Consider the following 17,945-nt stretch of genomic DNA (forward strand, 5'->3'; position numbering starts at 1 on the left):
ATATTAATCGCTTTCAGAATCAGTGTGTGTTGGTGTTGAGGAAAAATAAATAAAGTAGATTGTTGTCAGCGCCCAACGCATAGTCACCGACCCCAGAACGGTCTTGAAACCGAAAAACGTAGACAAGCTTGTACTTACAAATAAAAACCCATGGGTTTTAAATAAACAAAACATTGATCTCAAACAAATTTTTTAACGTATTTTAGTTTTGTTTGCAACTGTAAGTTTGGTTTTTAAGCAAAATATAGCTTTTTCTCAAAAAGAAGTTTTTTTTTGTTTTCGATTTTGAATCGATTTAATCGATCTTTTCAAGAATTGAATCGAAAATAATCGATTCTTAAAAAAAATAATTGTTTACAGCTCTACAGTGTATGTGATGTATTGCCATAATTAACTACTTAATTTAAATCAGTAAAAGACCTGACCTTTGTTAACATAGTTCATTTTATTAAATTGTATTTTTAAACTTTGCATGCCATAATATTTATGTTTTCGATCTCACACACTAACAATAAATATATATATTTATATTTATATGATTCTTTCTAGAAACTTATGTAGTTTTTATGTTGATACAGGTTGTCATGTTTTTGCTGTGGTGCTTTCTTCCTTATTGCACTAACTGGCTAAGTATGTTTATATAACACTTATCTTTCCGGCTTGAAATATAACACTTTTGAAATCTTTGAGCTGTATAATTCTTTGAAACGTTTGTAGAGGATATAAAGTTACATGTTCTCTGGCGTTGGTGTCTTTGTCAAGTTTTTGGATAGAGTTTGGTAATTACTTTAACAGACTGGTGAAAATGGAATCGCATTTGTTGCTCCTACCGCGACATTCATTTACTCTTTAACAGCACCCCGTACATATATGTTTAATTTGTAAATTATTATCAATGCAACATGTAGATTCTCTACAAAATACGGAATGTTTTTCTACCACGGCTACCGATATATTTATCTAATTTATTTGTCCTATATTAATAAGACCTTCATTGTTATTTGACTTTCGTATATACATTATTTAACTGGGTTTAAACTTCTTGTCGTAACGGATGGAAGTTATTGAATGGTTTAAAGCTCGGAACTGAAGTTACACATTTGTTCAAAGATTTTTCCAGAAGGATGACTGACAGCTTATCATTTTATACATTTTCTTTTCAATTATTGCAACGCGTAATTAATTAAATTGCAATTTCAAATATTGCTTTTCCAACTCGTGACCGACTACATTCTTTGCTTGCCTTAACTTCTTTCCGCATTTAAAGGTAATGCTGAGAAAAACTACTTGCCTTTAGTTTAGTGTGAGGTTGTAATGTTGTGTGCTAAAACGTGTATTGGTCCCGCAAAAAGTGCGGGGATATCCTTAGTGATGTGTTTGGATTTGTTTTATAGAAAAGTGTTCGAGTTAACTATTTAATTGATATAACTGGCGGTGCTTAGTTCGACTATTATTGATTTATCTGTTGCGGACTGACGGCAATGCTGCCTATCAGTGCGGAAAACATCAAGCTAAGAACTGACTTTCTAGGCTGCTCATACATACTTCGAATGTGTTCACTTTACAGTCATTATTTATAAGATATTACATCTGTGTTACATTACTACAAATTGTCAATGCTTGCGTTGTAAAAGCAACATTTATTATGGTTTAACTCAGTGTTTAATAAATAGTTATAAATAAATATATAAATTATATTGCAACTTGCATTGTGTACATACAAAATTCGAATTGAACTATGTTAAATAAGAATAAAATCATATAACAGCCTTTGGTTTATGTTAGATTAAAGTAAATTGGATAAAACTAAGAAATCCATAAAAATAAAAGCTTTCGACCTAACTACGTTCAACAGTTCCGAATATACACAGAAACACGTCTTTCATTTTCCTAATTGTCCAACGAACTCGTTCTCAGTTGACTATAGCACGCCTGGCATACCCTTACTGGCTTCAGGATTCGCAGACGAGATATTTCCGACTCGAAGCGACTGCACTTATTGCAGAACACTTGGCCACAATTGCGACAATGGTGTTTTCTCTCATAAAGTGTAAATCTGAAAAAAACATTGATTTTAAATACATCAACATTCTGTCTACAGTTTACTTGATATATTAAAGAATTTACTTGACGTGGCATTTGACACATTGATCGGCTCCTTCGTCTTTCAGCCAATGATCGGCAACTCCGCGTCCAGGCTGTTCCGTTACGCTCCACGAAAAGATACGACCTCGTGCATCACCTTTAATTAATTTCAAATGTTTAAATTTAATTTAAATTATTTATTTATTTATTTTGACACTTACCGACATATAATATTTTGTGATCTTTGGATACCGTTAACGCTGTGATGCTAGCTGGTTCAGCATTATCTTTGCGATCATAGGCCGTATGCATGGTTAGCTTCGAGCGGAACATCAATTGGCGTTGCCATCGGAAGCCTAAGTGTAAACAAATATATAATTAATCTCTAAGGTGATTTCTTAATTAGAGAATAGGAGCAATGTTGAGTAGCAACGAATAGAACAGAGTGTAGTTTTTCAATTTGGCCCTAACATATTTTTTGAATGCGTCAATCTTGGCTCGGTCAACTTTTACGGAAAAGGTTAAACGCTAATACACATTTAATAAAATTAAATAGAAGGCAAATTCAGAATCAAATCTATAACATTTCAAAAACTTGCCTTTTCTTAGAATCTGATCACCTTTATGCCGGTCATTGTCTATAACAACGAAGCCGTCAGTAAGGCTGGTATCTGATTTGCTCGGCCTTATAGAGTGCTCATCTAGAAAATTGAAGAAGGTTAGTTTTCAGCACAGTAACGTGCAGGCATTCTTACCATCATTGGATTTAGAATTATAGCTGCTTCCCTGAGCTTCTGCAGTGGTGGATTTCATTTCATGCAAGGACTTTGCTCCCGGAATGGAGCTTTTTCTATGCTCACCCAGCGGCCCTGCCTTGACACCTGTTTCAGCTGACTTACTCGACTCATGGCTGTGCTGCGAGGCCTCTGAAATGCTACTTTCGGAGGCGGATTTGACAATTTCTGCAAAAGGAAGAATGAGAAAATATATATATATGTGGAGCCAAAAAATCATAAAAATTTTAAGTACTCGAAATTATAGGCTTATACTAAATACGTATTTGGCCAAACTTTCAGACACAAATTAAATTCACGAAATAACTGAAGAAATAGGCACTTCGAAAGGAAAAGATAAAAAAAAATAATAACTAACCTAACTCTTCTTCTGACTCGGAAAGGTTTTTTATTTTCGTAATCAGGTTCATTTTGTCTTCCTTATTGTCCTTGCCGTCGATAGAGGCAGAGTCGGGCTTGTCCTGCGAAGACACCTCCATTCCTCGCCTCAATTTGCGATCTATAGGTACCTGTATGTGCTCTAGGGACCACATCTGCTTGGAAATAGACTTTAGATTGTAAAATATTTTAAAGTTTCCTCTTACTGACCCTCACAACACCATCGGTCGAGCCAGTAATGACTACATTCTGCTGATCCCATTCACGGATCTGCGAGAACGCCACACATAAGATCTGCTGCATGCGGTCCGCACTGCCCACACAAGTGTTGACCATAGCCAAGGCATCGCCATTGATGGACCACACGTGGAGCCAGGTGGCCGAGCATGTGGCAATATCGCCGGTCAGCTCATTAATGGCCACAGCAGCCACCACACCAGCATGGCCTCGCAGTTGGCGCACAAAAGTGAACCGCGTCATATCCCAGACTATGGCCGTACCATCCCGCGATCCGGAAACTATGACATTGTACGCTGAACTTGCAGCTAGACAAGTAACAGCATCGGTGTGTCCATGCAACGAGTGCTTTACGGCAAGGCTTTTTCGATTTGCGTCGAACTTCCAAATTGTCACTACGGAGCTAGTGCCCGCTGTGACAATCATTTTGGCATTTGGGCAGGCGCATGCCAAGATCTCCCCCGAGTTCTGGGCAGATGCCTCAGACACAAAGGATGCCCGATCCGTGTCGTAGAGTCCCACGCGGAGAGAGTGATCGGCAAAGCCCCAGGCTATATACTTCGTGTACGAAGGCGGCATCATAACTTTGTTCTGCTCAACCGCAAACACCGTCTTGTCAGGCTGTAAGATTTGACCGACTGGACCTTTTAGCTCCTTGATGGGCTGCAGGCTGGGCTTCAGGTTGTCCAAGTTGTGAAAAAAAAGCCGGTCGGTTTGCAGCACTGTGCTATTGCCCTGAATTAGAGAAGTTGGGTCGATTAGAGCAGAGTGACGGGAACTGCCCATCTTTTTAGCAGGATGCGCCTTTTTGAATAGCTGCTTTGGAATCTGGCCAAAGTTGTTTATAAAGCCAATGGTGGCATTTTTTTTAAGTGGATCGTCAATGCTGCAAATAAATAAAAAAACATAAGTTTACATAATCTTATTAAAATAATACTTTAGTAAACTATTTTGTAATTACTTGTATATATCCACGTTTCCCTCGTAGAACAGGTGGTGAAACACATTGACGGCATCAATTGCGGCGGGTCCCTGTTGCTTGCAGCCAAAGATTAAGTCAATCCACTGCAAGAGGATAGTATATTTAAGATTGTCTGCCATTCAACTGTTAGAAATCAATCCACACTCACCAAATGTAGGTTCTGGCTAACATAGTCGCACTCCAAGGCGCTTCTGTGGAGTCGGATGAACTCTCTCGGATCGTGCTTGGCCCACGGCGGCAGGATAACGTGATTGAGGGTCTCCCCATTCTGCTTTGTACCCAGATCAAAGCTGTTGAAGTTGCTGAGGAACTCGGGCAGGTAGAAGAATTCAGGAATGAGTTCCTTGACGTCGGCCATGTTCAGCTTAGAAGCAGACAGCCAGGCCTCCTTAATGCTGTGAAACATGCGGTCCGCAAGGTCGAAGTGCCCGCCCTGTAATTTGAGAAATGGCTGCGAAAAGGGCTCAAGCCGCACCAGATAAGAGCACACAATCATGGCGGAACTATAATGGGTGCCGTAATGATATGGCGGCGTTTCGCCGTGCGGATCGTCCCACTCTTTAAAGCGCTTCTGGAACTGCTCTAGGCGTTCTTCGGCTTGGGCACCCATTGGCCGCGAAAAGTCCCGGAAGGTCTTTGGGTTGGTCAGATCCAGTTCCTCGGAGTCATAGTCGGCCAGAATCCAGGGAAAAACTGGATACTGCATTAAGTCGTTATAGCTCCGCCCAGCCAGCGTGTTCAGGTGCATAAGGTACTGGAAGTTTGAGATCTCGCCACGCACCCAGCGCTGAGTTACCGAGGTTTCGCCGATCAGGCCGCTAAATATGCCAGCTGTTTGCTCCACGCTGGCCGTGCGCTTCTGACCTGCTACAGACTGCTGCGCATTATCGTTTAGTGCAGTGGCCAGAGCCAGAAAGCGCTGGTTAACCTTGTTACGCACCTTGCGCGGAAAGCTCAGAAGATAGTTGCGTCCATCCTCAGAGAAAATCTCCAAAGCGATTGGCTGAAGCAGGTATCGCCGCTTGTGGACCTCACGAATTTCCTCGTAAGCGAACTTTGAGCATTGCCTGAGCTTGTGGCTAACTGCTCGCGAAGTAGCCGAAGAGGTTCCCCCAGAGTTGGGAATAATTGGCTCATAAGCTCCTGGGGGAAGGGTGTCAATGTCACGAATCTCGCGGTTCTTTAACAACGTAAATCCATCCACGATGTAACAGTGCTCCTTGCCAAACAATAAAAGTCCTTCAAACGTATCTAGTCCCTGGACCCTCGCACACCGGAACATAAAGCTGATCTTCTCCTGCTCTTCCAGTAACCGCAAGAAAGTCTCATTATCGCTGGTCATCGAAGTATCCTCATCCTCCTCGTCATCCTCTGGAGCATTTCCATCGACTGACTCCTGTGGATAAGGTGCAGAACCGTGGCCAACAAGCTTTGGTAAAACAAGAGGTGGTGGCGTTGATGTTGAAGTACTGCTCTCCAATCGATGTGAGTGTACTGCTTCCAGCGAACTCTGCTGCTGCATCGCATGGTGTTCCGCAGCCTCTGCCAGGATGCGAGGCTGCTGCGGGCCATGCAGTGCGTACGTCTTACTATCCAGACTGGAGGCTACTTTGTACTTCAGTTGTCGGTTGTCTGCAAGCTCCAACTCCGGGCGGTACGGATAGTGCAGGTAAAAGACATCATTGCGCATCGTCTTCTTGCGCATACGGTGGGGTCCCTCGGTGGTATCTAATATCCACTTATCCAGTGAGCAGCTGCCAGTAGGACCCCACAGCCCCCGCTCACGAGTAAGCTCCATCTCTGACTGAACCCAGTCTTGATAGACGTAACGCTGAGTATGCTGCAGCATCTGCTGATACTGCTTGGCGCGCAAGTCCAGAAGATCTTTTATAAGCTGTACGTGAATGCTAGTTGATTCATAAGCGACCTCTCGAGTCAAAGTCGACTTGGTTCGAACCAGTTCCTCCTTTTTGGTTTTAGTTCGACTGGTCAAACGCGACAGCCCACCAGTAACCTTTTGGATTTTTGACTGAATCTGGGTGTGCAGTTCCCAGGGCGCGCGATAAGTTGCCTTGCGCTCTGCCTCCACATAGTTAAACCATAGTTTAGAGGCCAGATCCATTACCTGTTCACGTGTCGTCTGCAGATCAGGTGCTTTGGAATTGGGCGGTGGGGATGTGAGGGAGACTTTAAAAACCTCTTCAATGGCAGGCTTCTTGCAAACGTACAGCTCCTCCCACACGCGAAAGGCAGCGCCTACAATCAGGTTTCGACCCTGTAGCTGATTAAGATCTTCGTCTTTGGGCTCTGCCGTTTCCGTCTGGGGATTAACGTGCCAGGTGGTGTTTCGACTGGTGGCCGGCTCCAGTATAATTTTCATGTCTGCAGTCAATTGTAGCAAGCAGTAAGTAAGGCACCCAATGAACTCTAACTCGTGGTTGCCCGCTCCGAAAATAAGCAGACGGTGCTGTATGATCTTGTGAAGTGCCTCTAGCACACTCATCTGGTCAGCCCGAGAGTCGTCGGTCGGGCGGGAAAGCAGGAAAAGAATGCTGCGATTCAGCGAGTGGTGCAGGTGCTCTAGGGATAAGGACGACGACCGCCGCTTGGCCTGCACGATTAGTTTAATTACAAAGTCGAAAATGTCGTGAGGATTGCGGGCAAGACAGCCCTGCCACAGCTTGTCCACGATGCGAGCAGTTAAGTAAAAGACGTTGGGGGCGATGTACTGCATTTGGCTTTGTAATAGAGGCACCAGGGGCAGTGCTGCCTGTTCGCCTACAAGTACGTCGGCGGCCAGCAGGTGATCCATTAGGGCGATGATGATCTGTGTCTGGTACTGGACCTGCAGAAGTAGCTCTGCCGAGTCCGGTGATGCGTCCAGCACGAGATCGATTACCGGCGTAAGCTTTCCTTGCATATTTAGACCGAGAGAATCGACGACTATAACGCGCAAGAAGTCGATAATGCAAATGCACACCGGATGAGTGGTTAGCTTTGGAGGCGGTGCGCTGTGCAGGACCTCTGCTGGAGGCAAAACAAAGCTACTTCCAGTGTCGTCTGTGGGGGTGGTTGTTCCACTGTTTGGCTCGGAGTCTACAGGTCGAGTTGCAAATGGAAAAAGCACGGCCACTAGCGAGGTGATAACATCTCCAGCCATCATCACTGGTGCAAAATCGCTGAGGTTTTGGTAAAGACTAAAAAGAAGCTGAATAATAGTCTCCGGGTGACTGTGTAGCCACGGAGCGCATTCTCCGCCATGGACGATTCCCCGCACCATAGCCAGGAGTACGCAAACTCCCTCAGGACAAACATTGAGTTTAGGCAGCTGCGTGTTGGCAGAGACAGGAGCACCCCATAGAAACGACCAGACGCGATCAAGGTCAAACTTGGTGTGCTCAGTAGCCAGCACCTTTACAGGCTGTCCCATAATCAGGGCGGTAATTAAGAAGTACAGCTCTGGTACGTCCAGGTGATGGTTCATGAGCCATTCAAGAAGCTGGAAACCTGAAGATCCGGAATCATGAAAGCGTTTAGGGAAAATGATTTTAGACTTAATTAGTTTATATTGGGACGTATGTTTGCTAAAAACTGAAGAATTTGGGTTCAAATTTGTACTTACCCGGTATATTTAAAGCCGCAGCTCGTACCTCGCCTGCGATCTGTGTCGGCAGATGCTGTATGGTGTTCTGTGGGGTGGCTACAATGACTGTGCCAGTGCCATTCGTCGGACGCTGGTTAAGCTGTTGAGCACCAAGGCCAAGCAATTTTCGCTGTGACACCATCTCTGTGAATCGAAGGTAACCTCCATTGTGTGTGGCATCCCGAAAACGCACAAGAAAACTCTCGTTGGCGCATACCACGACTAGAATGCGCACTGCAATGATGACAGTAGTAAAGTGGACGTGCGGTTGCATGAAGAGTAGAAGCCAATCCATGCCCAAGGTTTTGGAAATGTCGTCGCAGATTACGTAGTTTACAGTGTTACGGGGCGTGAATAGAAGCCCGTGGAGCAGGGAAAGGCATCGATTGCGCAAGTAGATATTCTGGGCCACTCCCCCATCCTGGTCCTCGACAGGGTTCTTCATACTGGGTAGAAGCACGGCGCGTTCCAAGACACCAAGACTAGCCTGCGGTAGTTTTGCCGCTACATACTGACCGAAAAGCAGCAGATCGGTGTGCCTTGGCTGTCCGCCTAGTAAAGTCTCCAGCAAACTGAAGAGAATCTCTCGGGTCGAGTGGTCTTGGATTTGAGTTATGATGTGCAGAAGCTTTACCAAAAGCTGCAGGTCCCTCATGATCTTTACATTCTGCTTTTTATCGCTGGACTCCACCACCAGCTCCAGCAGATGCTCTAGAAGGGACCGTAGAAGTCCGTTCGGTGCGTTATGCCAGATCTCTAGGTCACATAAAAGGTCCTGGAAAGCGGTCACGTTTGGAATGGCTGACATGTCTTGTCCGCTGTTCACCGTACCCACTAGGCCAAAGGTTAGGTGCAGAATGTGCGAATTAAGCAGATGCTTCTTCTTCTTAAAGAACATGCCTAGCGTCTGGTAGCAGCGTTTTCTGTCCATTTCTGCTTGGGCGGCACGATTGCTTCGAACTACGCAGGTCAAAGCTTTGACTCCTGCATATAAGGACTCTACGTCTTGAGCCATGGCGATGATGCCGAGCAGCACGTTGCAGCCGCCTACTGTGTCAATCATAGCAGAGACGGGATGTGGACTAAATACTCTAACTCCAAGATAACCAACGACCACACCGCCAAGGGAGCGACCGGCCCCTGCGAGGTGTCCAGCGGAGTTGTGTAGAATTCTAAAAAACAGATCATAGGAATAAGGATGTAAACCAAACTCTTTCCTCTTATTGCTTACTTGATGGGCGTGGCATTTTCATGCGAGTTCATATTCAGTTGCTTTGCGATGCTCTTGTTATCGGCCCTACTGTACACTTTGCGGATTTTAACCAGCGTAAGCTTGGAAACAGCTTTAGCGTTAAGACCAAGGAGGACGCGATCCTCTGGTACCAAAGGGGCCAACGACTCGGACTGCTTGCCAAGCTGTGGCGCTTGCAGCGAGCCCATGTAGTGAGGTCCTAGTTGGTAGATGGTCTGCACTGTCTGCTGAGTAAGCACATCTTCAATCAGATGGCACACACCTTGCTTCCAGCATAGTCGCGAGTAACGTCGCCATATAGGCGGTGTACCGATATATCCGAAAATCTGTGTCGCTGACGTCAAACTGGCGTTACCAGCTGCCGGGTGCTGGGCGATGTAGTGAAGCTTTTGGGTATGCATGGGCACCCCGTCTAAATAGAGGAATAAACTAGAGTTCTTCAGCACGGCTCTGTTAAGCACAACGACCAGGTTATGCCATTGGCCCTCGTGCAAAAGATCAGGACACCAAATGCGAGCTATGCCGTCATCTGATCCTTCTGGTTCCCAGTCACCAATACCTGGAAGGATGAAAGTTTTAATTGAGAGCATCCCCTTTAGTATTCAGGCAATAATTTTAAAATATGGTTTATATTTGTTTTGACTAGATTTTTTTTTAGCCCTGCATACAATGTGAACTTACTTTTCCTGGGCGTCACTAAAGTCTCTTGAGTGGAGACGACGATCGCCTTGTCTCGCGCCGAGAGCAAAATGGATAGACATGCTAGATTTTCTTCGCGTGGGTTGTGAATGGTCCTCACCAATGTAAGGAGGCGAACGCAGTGTGGATCCGTTTTTGGATCAGAAAACTTTTCTACACAGAACCATGTGGAGTATGTCAGACCGGTCTGGGGTGGAAAGATGCGATCGCCGGCTCCAATGCCCCCAATGGTATTCGCATCGATGGTCCCACCTGCTGTGGCCGTCGCTTGAGGCGCCAGTGAGGGCAAGTACAAGCAACCGAAACCCTCGGCGGACATGTCCAGCTCGACGAACGGAGGTAGCGTGCTCGATCCGTGAGCACGGAAGTCGCGCGGCGTTGTCATGGATACCAGAGTCTTGATTCGAGTCAGCGGAACGGGTCCGCCTAGCTTGTATGGCTGCTGAAGATCTATATCCGCACATGAAAGCGGTTCGCCCAAGCGTAGAAACTGACGCAGCTCTGTGGGTTGCAGCGCTTGAGCAGCAAGACGTTCCAGAATGTACTGCATGGGCACGTGCAACGGGTGCGCTTCCTCAGCTAGCGCTTTCCGCGTAAGTTTGAGCAGCTTTTCCGCCAGTCCGTGGTCGCACATAATTTGCTGGTTGCGCTCGCTCCTTACCAACGATTTGATGATTTCGCTGAGGTATACCTGCAGTTGAACTGCTTGCACCGGAGCTGATTCGTACTCTACAGCGGGTAGAAGCTGAAGCATGCAGAGTACCACACCTGGGTGCACTATCCTTGGCTCGGGACTGGGTTGCGTGAGATTCAGCTGGTTGGGGTGCACGGGAGCCGCCAGCTCCTTGCTTGGTGATCTCAGAAGCGCTGGAGGATCGCTGACGAGTGTTATGATGCCACTGAGGTTCGGAGACTCAAAATTGTCCAACGCAATACTGTAGAGCAGGCGAAATACGATGCACACATAGGACAACGGATAGGGAACGTCGTCAGAGAAGCTGTTGATGTAAATCCAAATAAGTAAATGGTGTTTTATATACTGATTTATACCAGGGTTTGCATTTACTACTCCATAGAAGCGGGATTTTTAGAAATGTTCCTCTGCTATTGCTACCGCTCTTACTTTGACGAGAGAAAGATCAGAGCCGTAGCAAAAAGTCGAAAACTGATCTGCTCTGCTCTGCTCGAAGTTTTGAGGAGTCGGGGGCTATAACTACAGCATTAGCTGAAAATTATATTCTGTGCTTTTTGTAGCCGTAGCCGAAAATTGAGAGCGAGATTAGAGCAGAGCAAATTATATTTTCTTGTGCTAAATTTGGTTATTTAGTAAGCATGTCTATTTACATCAAGAGCTTATTTATTTAACAAAAACTAAAGAAAGATTATGCTAAAGTTATGTTTTTATCGCTTCTCTAAGTTATTCAAAATAAAATGTAGCAAAACATGAACCCGTTTCGATATACTGTCATTTACATCGTCAACATGTTTTGCAATTTACTCTTCGCGTTTAAGCATTCTAGTATAACTGTTTAGGTCATTCAAGATCTATCCGACTTTGAAATACGTAAGAACTAGGCATTCCTATAAACTAGTTCTGATAAGGTCGAAAGCAAAATTGCTTTCATAATTTTTAATCAAAAGGACTTACCTGACAGTCAGAATGTCTCCGCTGAAAATCTCATGGTAATACTTGAGCAGTGACTGCTGCGGCTCATAGATACCGGTGAAGTCCTCTAAAGCAGAGGATCCCCCAAAGCATCCGAGCAGACGAAGAGTATCGCACAAAGAGCTGCTGCTAATTTCCTGATGAAAGAACTTGGCGTTGGCCGGCTCAAATCTCATGGCGGTGGCAAGAGTCTGAAAGACTATTTGCAGTAGCAAAATGAGATCCTGTTGTGGAATGTCCGGATGAGGATGGGCCATACTGCCGTCGAGAGATACGAATACGCTGGTGACGTAAACAAATCCGCCCACTTTACGGAAGACGGTGCGTGTGCGATGGGAGTCTTTTAGGCATCCGAGCAACATGTTTAGTATCTGGATTTTGAACTCCACCTGTAGTGGGCTCACGCTGTGCATCAGTGACAGTATGTGCAGCATGTCGTCGTCTCCACCGGCGGACAGAATTAGCTCTCTAACGATTCCGAGTGCCTGAGGCCGACAGTGCTTGAACTTTACCAGCTCATGGACGCATTTGGCTCCGTTGTACTCACGGAAAAGTTGGGCATTGTTGCTGGCTCCGCCGCCCAGCAGCATTGTGAGCGCCTCCAGGACATATTTTCCGAGCGTATCAAGCAGGTCTTCCCCCGCGTCACCCTCTAAGTCCACCACCAATGACTCGTCGCCTTTGGTAATTTGCATCACATGAGCTGAATATCGCGTCAGGCAACCAACGAAGATCTCCAGTATACCCACTTCGCGGTAAACGTCCTTAAAGACAGCGTTGTGCCGTAGAATGTTTAGCAATGTCTTTAGGCAAAGGATGCTGCAGGGCGTCGACTGGTTGTGCTTTAGTAGAATCGAAAGGCTGATCAACTCCTTACACGGAACAAAGTTCAACTGGAAGACAATAAACTCTAGCAAGTCGTAGAATTTTTCTTGAATTTGCGGGCTTTTCAGATGGATGCGCTCCGCGAACGAACTGAGCGTTTGCTCCGACTCTAAGATGAAGTAATTGGCGTTTTCTGAGTGATACACCCGAGAAATTGCGTCCAGAATAGTGCAACAGAGTGCAGGCGTCGTAGACTTGAGAAAAACATTCTGTAGCACCTGAAAGGCGTAGACATTCCGAACACACGTCTCTCGGGAGGTGGCCTGCGGCAGCTGGAAATTCTGCAGCTTAAAGGCAGTGTTGAACTGCGAAGCTGGAGGTCGAAGTTCGTAGAAGCCGCACATGCACAACGAAGAGATCATTAGCACAAGGTTACGAATCGCCGCTTGTATTTCCAGCGATTGGCTACGGTTATTGTCAAACCTAAAAGTTATCATTAGTTTGGATGGGCTTCAGCTCTCAACTATTCCACTTACTTTAGCAGGAAATCGCTGAGAAACACGTATCCCTGGGAGGCGCGAAAATCATCCATTAAAATCTGGGATACCTGACTGGAGTCCTTGAGAAAGCAGAACACGGTAACGAACATTTCGACGATTTCCAAAGGATTCCCAAATGTCAGGCGCTGCATATTGTCCACGCACAGCGCCATGCAGCCCTTGGCTAAAAAGATTTAATATAAAGTCATTTAAAAATACATTTTGTTTGGCACATAAAAGGGTATACCATTTTAAGAAATACTGTAAAGCGGACTAAGAAATATTCAGTATTTTGATTTAGTTTGCAAAGAACTAGCCCTTAAATTTTACACTTCATAGTTTTAGAGAAATGTTAAATGTATGAAATTGTGTACTTACAATGTATATAGCTAACCACGGCATCGGTCAGACCGTTCCTGGATATTGTGGTAAGGATTTCAGCAGCATTTTTACGCCACACAATGTTGTGGATAGGACACGGCGAAGTGATGGCCGAAAACAGCAGTGTTAAGTCGTCCATGCGGGCAAGTTCCTCGGCGGGATAAGGGTACGAGCACAGCTTCACCAGCAGCTGCACAAACACCTTCTGCAAGAGAGTTCGCCTCTCGTGGGCATTAAACTCACTCACTGCCCCTCCATCTGCTGATGGTTCGTCGTCCTCAACTATTGGCAAATCGAAGAACAAATACAAGCACTTCACAAGGGTAGATGGTACCGCTGCGGCGGTCATAACCTAGAATAGCAGAAAGCAGAGGTTTCATTTAATTACTCTTCTCTTATTTCTTATATATAAACTACTTCTACAATCTGTCTTGACTTTATAGGTATCTCAAGCTTCTACAAATAATAATAATTTTTGGCCATCCGGAATATCGAAGGCTTTCATATGGACATGGATACAAAAATATCGATTCTCAATAAACCTGAGAATTAAAGATATATAAACAAGAAAAAAAATCTAAGAGTTTGGATACATTTGTTAGTTGGAAAACAACAAGCTAAATCCTAAGACTTAACTCTTGCTATAAAATCTTGACGTAAGCACTGGGCTAAAATAGCAATTCTTCTTTTCTCTCTATCATAAGATTACTAATCCGTGTAATTATCAGAAGCTACAAAGAGAGTCGTTATATATGCACACATGTGGGTAGTTACTTCAGGTCTAAGCTGTCAATTCTTTTTGAGTTATAACCTTATTCAAAACTAAATCACAACTACTCTCAACTTGTATTTTTCGGATCGTCTCTAAGATGAACCAGGTTTGGGTATTCTTCAAGCTTATTGAAGTGGTGCTGGGCAGTGTGTGTATGTTTTACCACATGAGGGGATCTACGTACTGGCCCGAGCGTACTCCGCACGTGATCCTGTACTGCGCAACATTTTCGTCGTTCACTATGCTCGCCGCACTGGGAGCATTTCGGCTGATGCTAGCTCGGAGCTCAGTGCTCTCCTCGCAGCTGCTGCTCACTGTGACCGCTGTGATTGCGCACTACTTTTGCGGAGTGCTGATAATGCGCACCGCCATGCAAGACCCTCACCTGGCTTCCATCAATTCTACCGTAGAGTACCTGGAGCACCCACACTTCGCGCACTGCAAACAGCAGAGTATCGCTGCTCTGATTACAGGAACTATGTACCTGATGCACATGTTCCATGTGTTCGATCTACTGATGCGCATGGAACCAGGGGACTGGAGAAATCAAGCAACTGGACGCATGTTTTTCGACCGCATTGAAGCTGGAACTTCCGGGCTCTTCGTGCTTTCCAAGCCAGTTGACGACTTTCTTTGCAGATTCTGCAGGTGCTACTTTAAGCTGGCAAACTCCCAGCCCCTATACTTCCGACCAAATGCGGATGAGGAGCAGCCACACTTGGTGTCTCGCGCTTGGCAGATGCTGAGGGAGATGCAAAGGAAGTTCTTTTCGCTGCAACAAATCGAAAGCGACGAAAGTTTTCTGTCTACGCCGACTATAACAACCAGTGAATCAGATATCCCAGCGGCGGTCACCGAGTACGGCGCCTCCCTAGAGGAGGAGTTCGGTAAGCGACGTCGACCCATCTCAACCTGGCGTGGCACGAGCGATTCCTCCAGTCTGTGGGCCAAAATCGAGGACAGAAGCACGTTTAGTATCGATTCGACCAAGTCAAGTCAGAGCAGCGAAGTAACAATAAAACCAAATCAGATGGACCGCAGGCTGAGTAGGCTGAGCAGGCGATCCACGCTTTTGTCAGAAATCGACAAGAAAGAGAAGTCAGAGATCCTCCTGGTCGAACAAGGTTCGAGCTATTCTCGCCTCAGATCTTTAGGTAATGCTGAATTGCTTAATGAGCCAAAAGACGCAGCAGAAAAATTAAAAAAACTTAAAGACCCACTCGCCGAAACTAATGCAGATGATAAGGATACACCCATTGAATCTTCTAATCATGGAACTTTAGGAACTGCGGAAAGAACGGATGAAATATCTCAGAGGAGTTCTGGACCACCAAAGGCATAGCCTTTTGACCTTAGAAACTAGTTTTCGCAGGTCCGTATGTAAATAAAAGGAAATTTGGGAACTAATTACAACTTATCTACAAAGAAGCTAAGTCGATTTTCCTGCCTATTTCTATGTTTTCATATTTAACGTACCTGTATGAGAGATACGTCTCCATTGGCCAGTAGGTTAAGGGTTGCGAGAAGCATCCACCCGCTGCTGGTTTCCTCTGTGGTTTCGACCTCAAGAAACTTGACAATGGCAATAGACGCCGCCTCCGTACTCTGGTTGGAGGCGCGCTTGCGGATTTCGCTGACCATGAGACGGGAAACTTGCTGGCAAAAAGCGACCACATCCCAGAACTTTTCACTCATGTCGTTAGCCGCAGAGCTTGTGAAGACCTGTAAGGACGGGACTTAGCGGCTATTCCATCCGTGTGTATCAGCTTACTCACTTTGCAAAAGAGGGGCAGCATCTCGTAGAGCTTACCGTCGCGCTCCTGCTCACTCAGCGGTTCTCTTGGATGAGTGTACTCATTGAAGAGCTTCTTCAGTGTGCTGAGGCTCACTTGGACGCGGGCATCCATCAGGGCCTCCTCGCTTGTTCGTCCGTTTGTGGCAGGTGTGGAGCCCAAATCAGCTGACCTGTTGCCCACGGGAGAGGTGTTGTTGGCCGTCGATGAGCCGCCGCTGCTGCTACTTGAGCTGCCTGCAGTAGCTGCTCCACGCAGCTTCCGCATTACGTTCATCTTTGTGATGCTTTGTTGGCGCTTTAATTAATCTGCAAAGCCGAAAATGAAACATATGTATATTAATCTTAGTTTAGAGTAATTTAGAAAGAATTGTCAAATTGCAGCTATTCAGTATAGTGTAGGCGAGTTATTTGCTTTAAATATTTTAAATAACTGCAAATGATCCTGTCCTAATTTCACTAACTAAAAACTGCGTTTGACCCCTTTGAAAATCAATTTAATTTTTAGGTAACTAAGTAGTAGGTCATTGATTTCGTTTTGGGCGGTTACTAGCTTACTCATTCGAGATTCAAGGCTGCCGAATTTCATTAATAATAATTACTTAATGCGTTTAAACTGCAAGTACCGATATAGAAAGCATCTAATCGTGGAACTGAAAACACATCGGAAGCTTTGCATCTAACATGGAAAACAGGCAATTTGCCCATCCTGTACTCATCTCCCAAGGTGTGACATACACATTTACTTCGGCGATGTGTTATTTATTAGGAAACCACTGTCTCCACCATAAACACTCTTAATTGAGCCGAAGTGATCTTTAAATCACACAGTCGCACATTCCAGTTGGAGTTATTGCTTGTTTCGGTAGCTATTCTATTGCCGCCACCACCGCCGCCGCTTTAATTAACTGCCTCTGGAGGTGAATCACGCAAAAAGTGCCGTCATTGTATTCCACTCGATATTTACTTTCCGAGAGTGAATGGACGTGCGAACGTTGCCTCTTGAATGGTTTTGTTTCTCTGTGTGCGTTGCTTAGTACGATTTTCTCCCAATCTGCATATTATTTACATTGTGAGCGAATATTGTTTTAGCGAGACAGCTGTTCAAAGCTGTTATTGCGCACTTGTTTGTTTAGTGGAACTCCGTTTTCAGTTGCTTCTTTGATCCGCCTTCTCTTTTCGGCCAGCGCATTTCAAGCAGCTAACGGACACACTGTTGTTGCTTTTCCGGGCTTCATTTGGCTCGCTCTTTCGTAGTCGGTCTTTGTTTTGCTCACGTCAATCGCGCTTCACTACAATTTTATTGATTTTTCTTCCTCTCTCGCCTGGTTTCTCTCTCTCTCTCTTTCGACTACAGAAGCCCTCCCCGTACAGTTCACCCACAAGCAGACAGGTCGAAGTTGAAAATTTTCACAGGTAGGTTTAGGGCTTACTACGCCGATTCGACACTTACTATTACTATCCGTCGCTTGCATTTTGTTTCCCGAATGAGTTTTCACTAATTTGGGCCGTTGATGCGCCCGTTTTACATCTTGTATTTCTGTTGAAAAAGTGAAACAAATTTTCTTCTGTACTCTCTTTTCGTTCTTCGGTTGAGTGTTGCGAAGCGCCCCCAGGCCGATCAGCTGTTCGCAGTTTGCAACCTCCAGTGTTAGTGTTGGTAGGCGGCAGTCGACAGGGTTGAACTCGGACATGTCATCGGCGGTCTATTTTAAAAATTCAAATTTTCAACAGAACTGATATTAGAACCTTCTCTTCTGAGGGATGAAATTATAAGACAATTGATTTTAAAATATGCTATTAGGCTCTAATTTTATTCTGATGGATTCACAAACCCTTAGTTTGGATACTATGTGGGATAATTAATAATATAATGGTAACAAACTTACATATATCGAAA

General features: G+C 45.0%; 2 protein-coding genes across 3 annotated transcripts; one reads left to right on the top strand and one right to left on the bottom strand.

Moving 5' to 3' along the window:
- Positions 1–1,620: 1,620 nt before the first annotated feature.
- LOC108102492 (WD repeat and FYVE domain-containing protein 3) lies at positions 1,621–17,630 on the bottom strand. 2 transcript variants are annotated; one of them, XM_017207507.2, is made up of 18 exons: positions 17,499–17,630; positions 16,029–16,354; positions 15,730–15,975; positions 13,479–13,833; positions 13,098–13,284; positions 11,719–13,044; positions 10,053–11,068; positions 9,351–9,930; positions 8,099–9,291; positions 4,625–7,983; positions 4,456–4,559; positions 3,468–4,380; positions 3,238–3,412; positions 2,841–3,047; positions 2,685–2,786; positions 2,307–2,441; positions 2,128–2,242; positions 1,621–2,056 (listed from the first exon to the last, which is right to left on the bottom strand). In XM_017207507.2, the coding sequence occupies exons 2-18, from the start codon at positions 16,320–16,322 to the stop codon at positions 1,891–1,893; spliced, it is 10,473 nt and encodes a 3,490-aa protein (XP_017062996.2). In that variant the 5' UTR covers positions 16,323–16,354; positions 17,499–17,630; the 3' UTR covers positions 1,621–1,890. The 2 variants fall into 2 exon arrangements, with proteins under 2 accessions (XP_017062996.2, XP_017062997.2); XM_017207508.2 differs by lacking the exon at positions 17,499–17,630 and adding an exon at positions 16,672–16,784.
- LOC108102494 lies at positions 14,321–15,691 on the top strand. The gene has a single exon (XM_017207511.2). The coding sequence runs from the start codon at positions 14,351–14,353 to the stop codon at positions 15,593–15,595; it is 1,245 nt and encodes a 414-aa protein (XP_017063000.2). The 5' UTR covers positions 14,321–14,350; the 3' UTR covers positions 15,596–15,691.
- Positions 17,631–17,945: the final 315 nt, after the last annotated feature.

This window comes from Drosophila eugracilis, unplaced genomic scaffold (assembly GCF_018153835.1).
Source record: "Drosophila eugracilis isolate 14026-0451.02 unplaced genomic scaffold, ASM1815383v1 contig_1828, whole genome shotgun sequence".
NCBI classification, from domain to species: Eukaryota; Metazoa; Arthropoda; class Insecta; order Diptera; family Drosophilidae; genus Drosophila; species Drosophila eugracilis.

Coding starts and splice junctions, on each gene's coding strand:
- LOC108102492 (XM_017207507.2), bottom strand. CDS start 16,322: ATGAACGTAATGCGGAAGCTGCGTGGAGCAGCTACTGCAGGCAGCTCA. Junction 13,045..13,097: donor CTCAGCGATTTCCTGCTAAA/GTAAGTGGAATA, acceptor GATAACTTTTAG/GTTTGACAATAACCGTAGCC. Junction 2,243..2,306: donor TCACAAAATATTATATGTCG/GTAAGTGTCAAA, acceptor AATTAATTAAAG/GTGATGCACGAGGTCGTATC.
- LOC108102494 (XM_017207511.2), top strand. CDS start 14,351: ATGAACCAGGTTTGGGTATTCTTCAAGCTTATTGAAGTGGTGCTGGGC.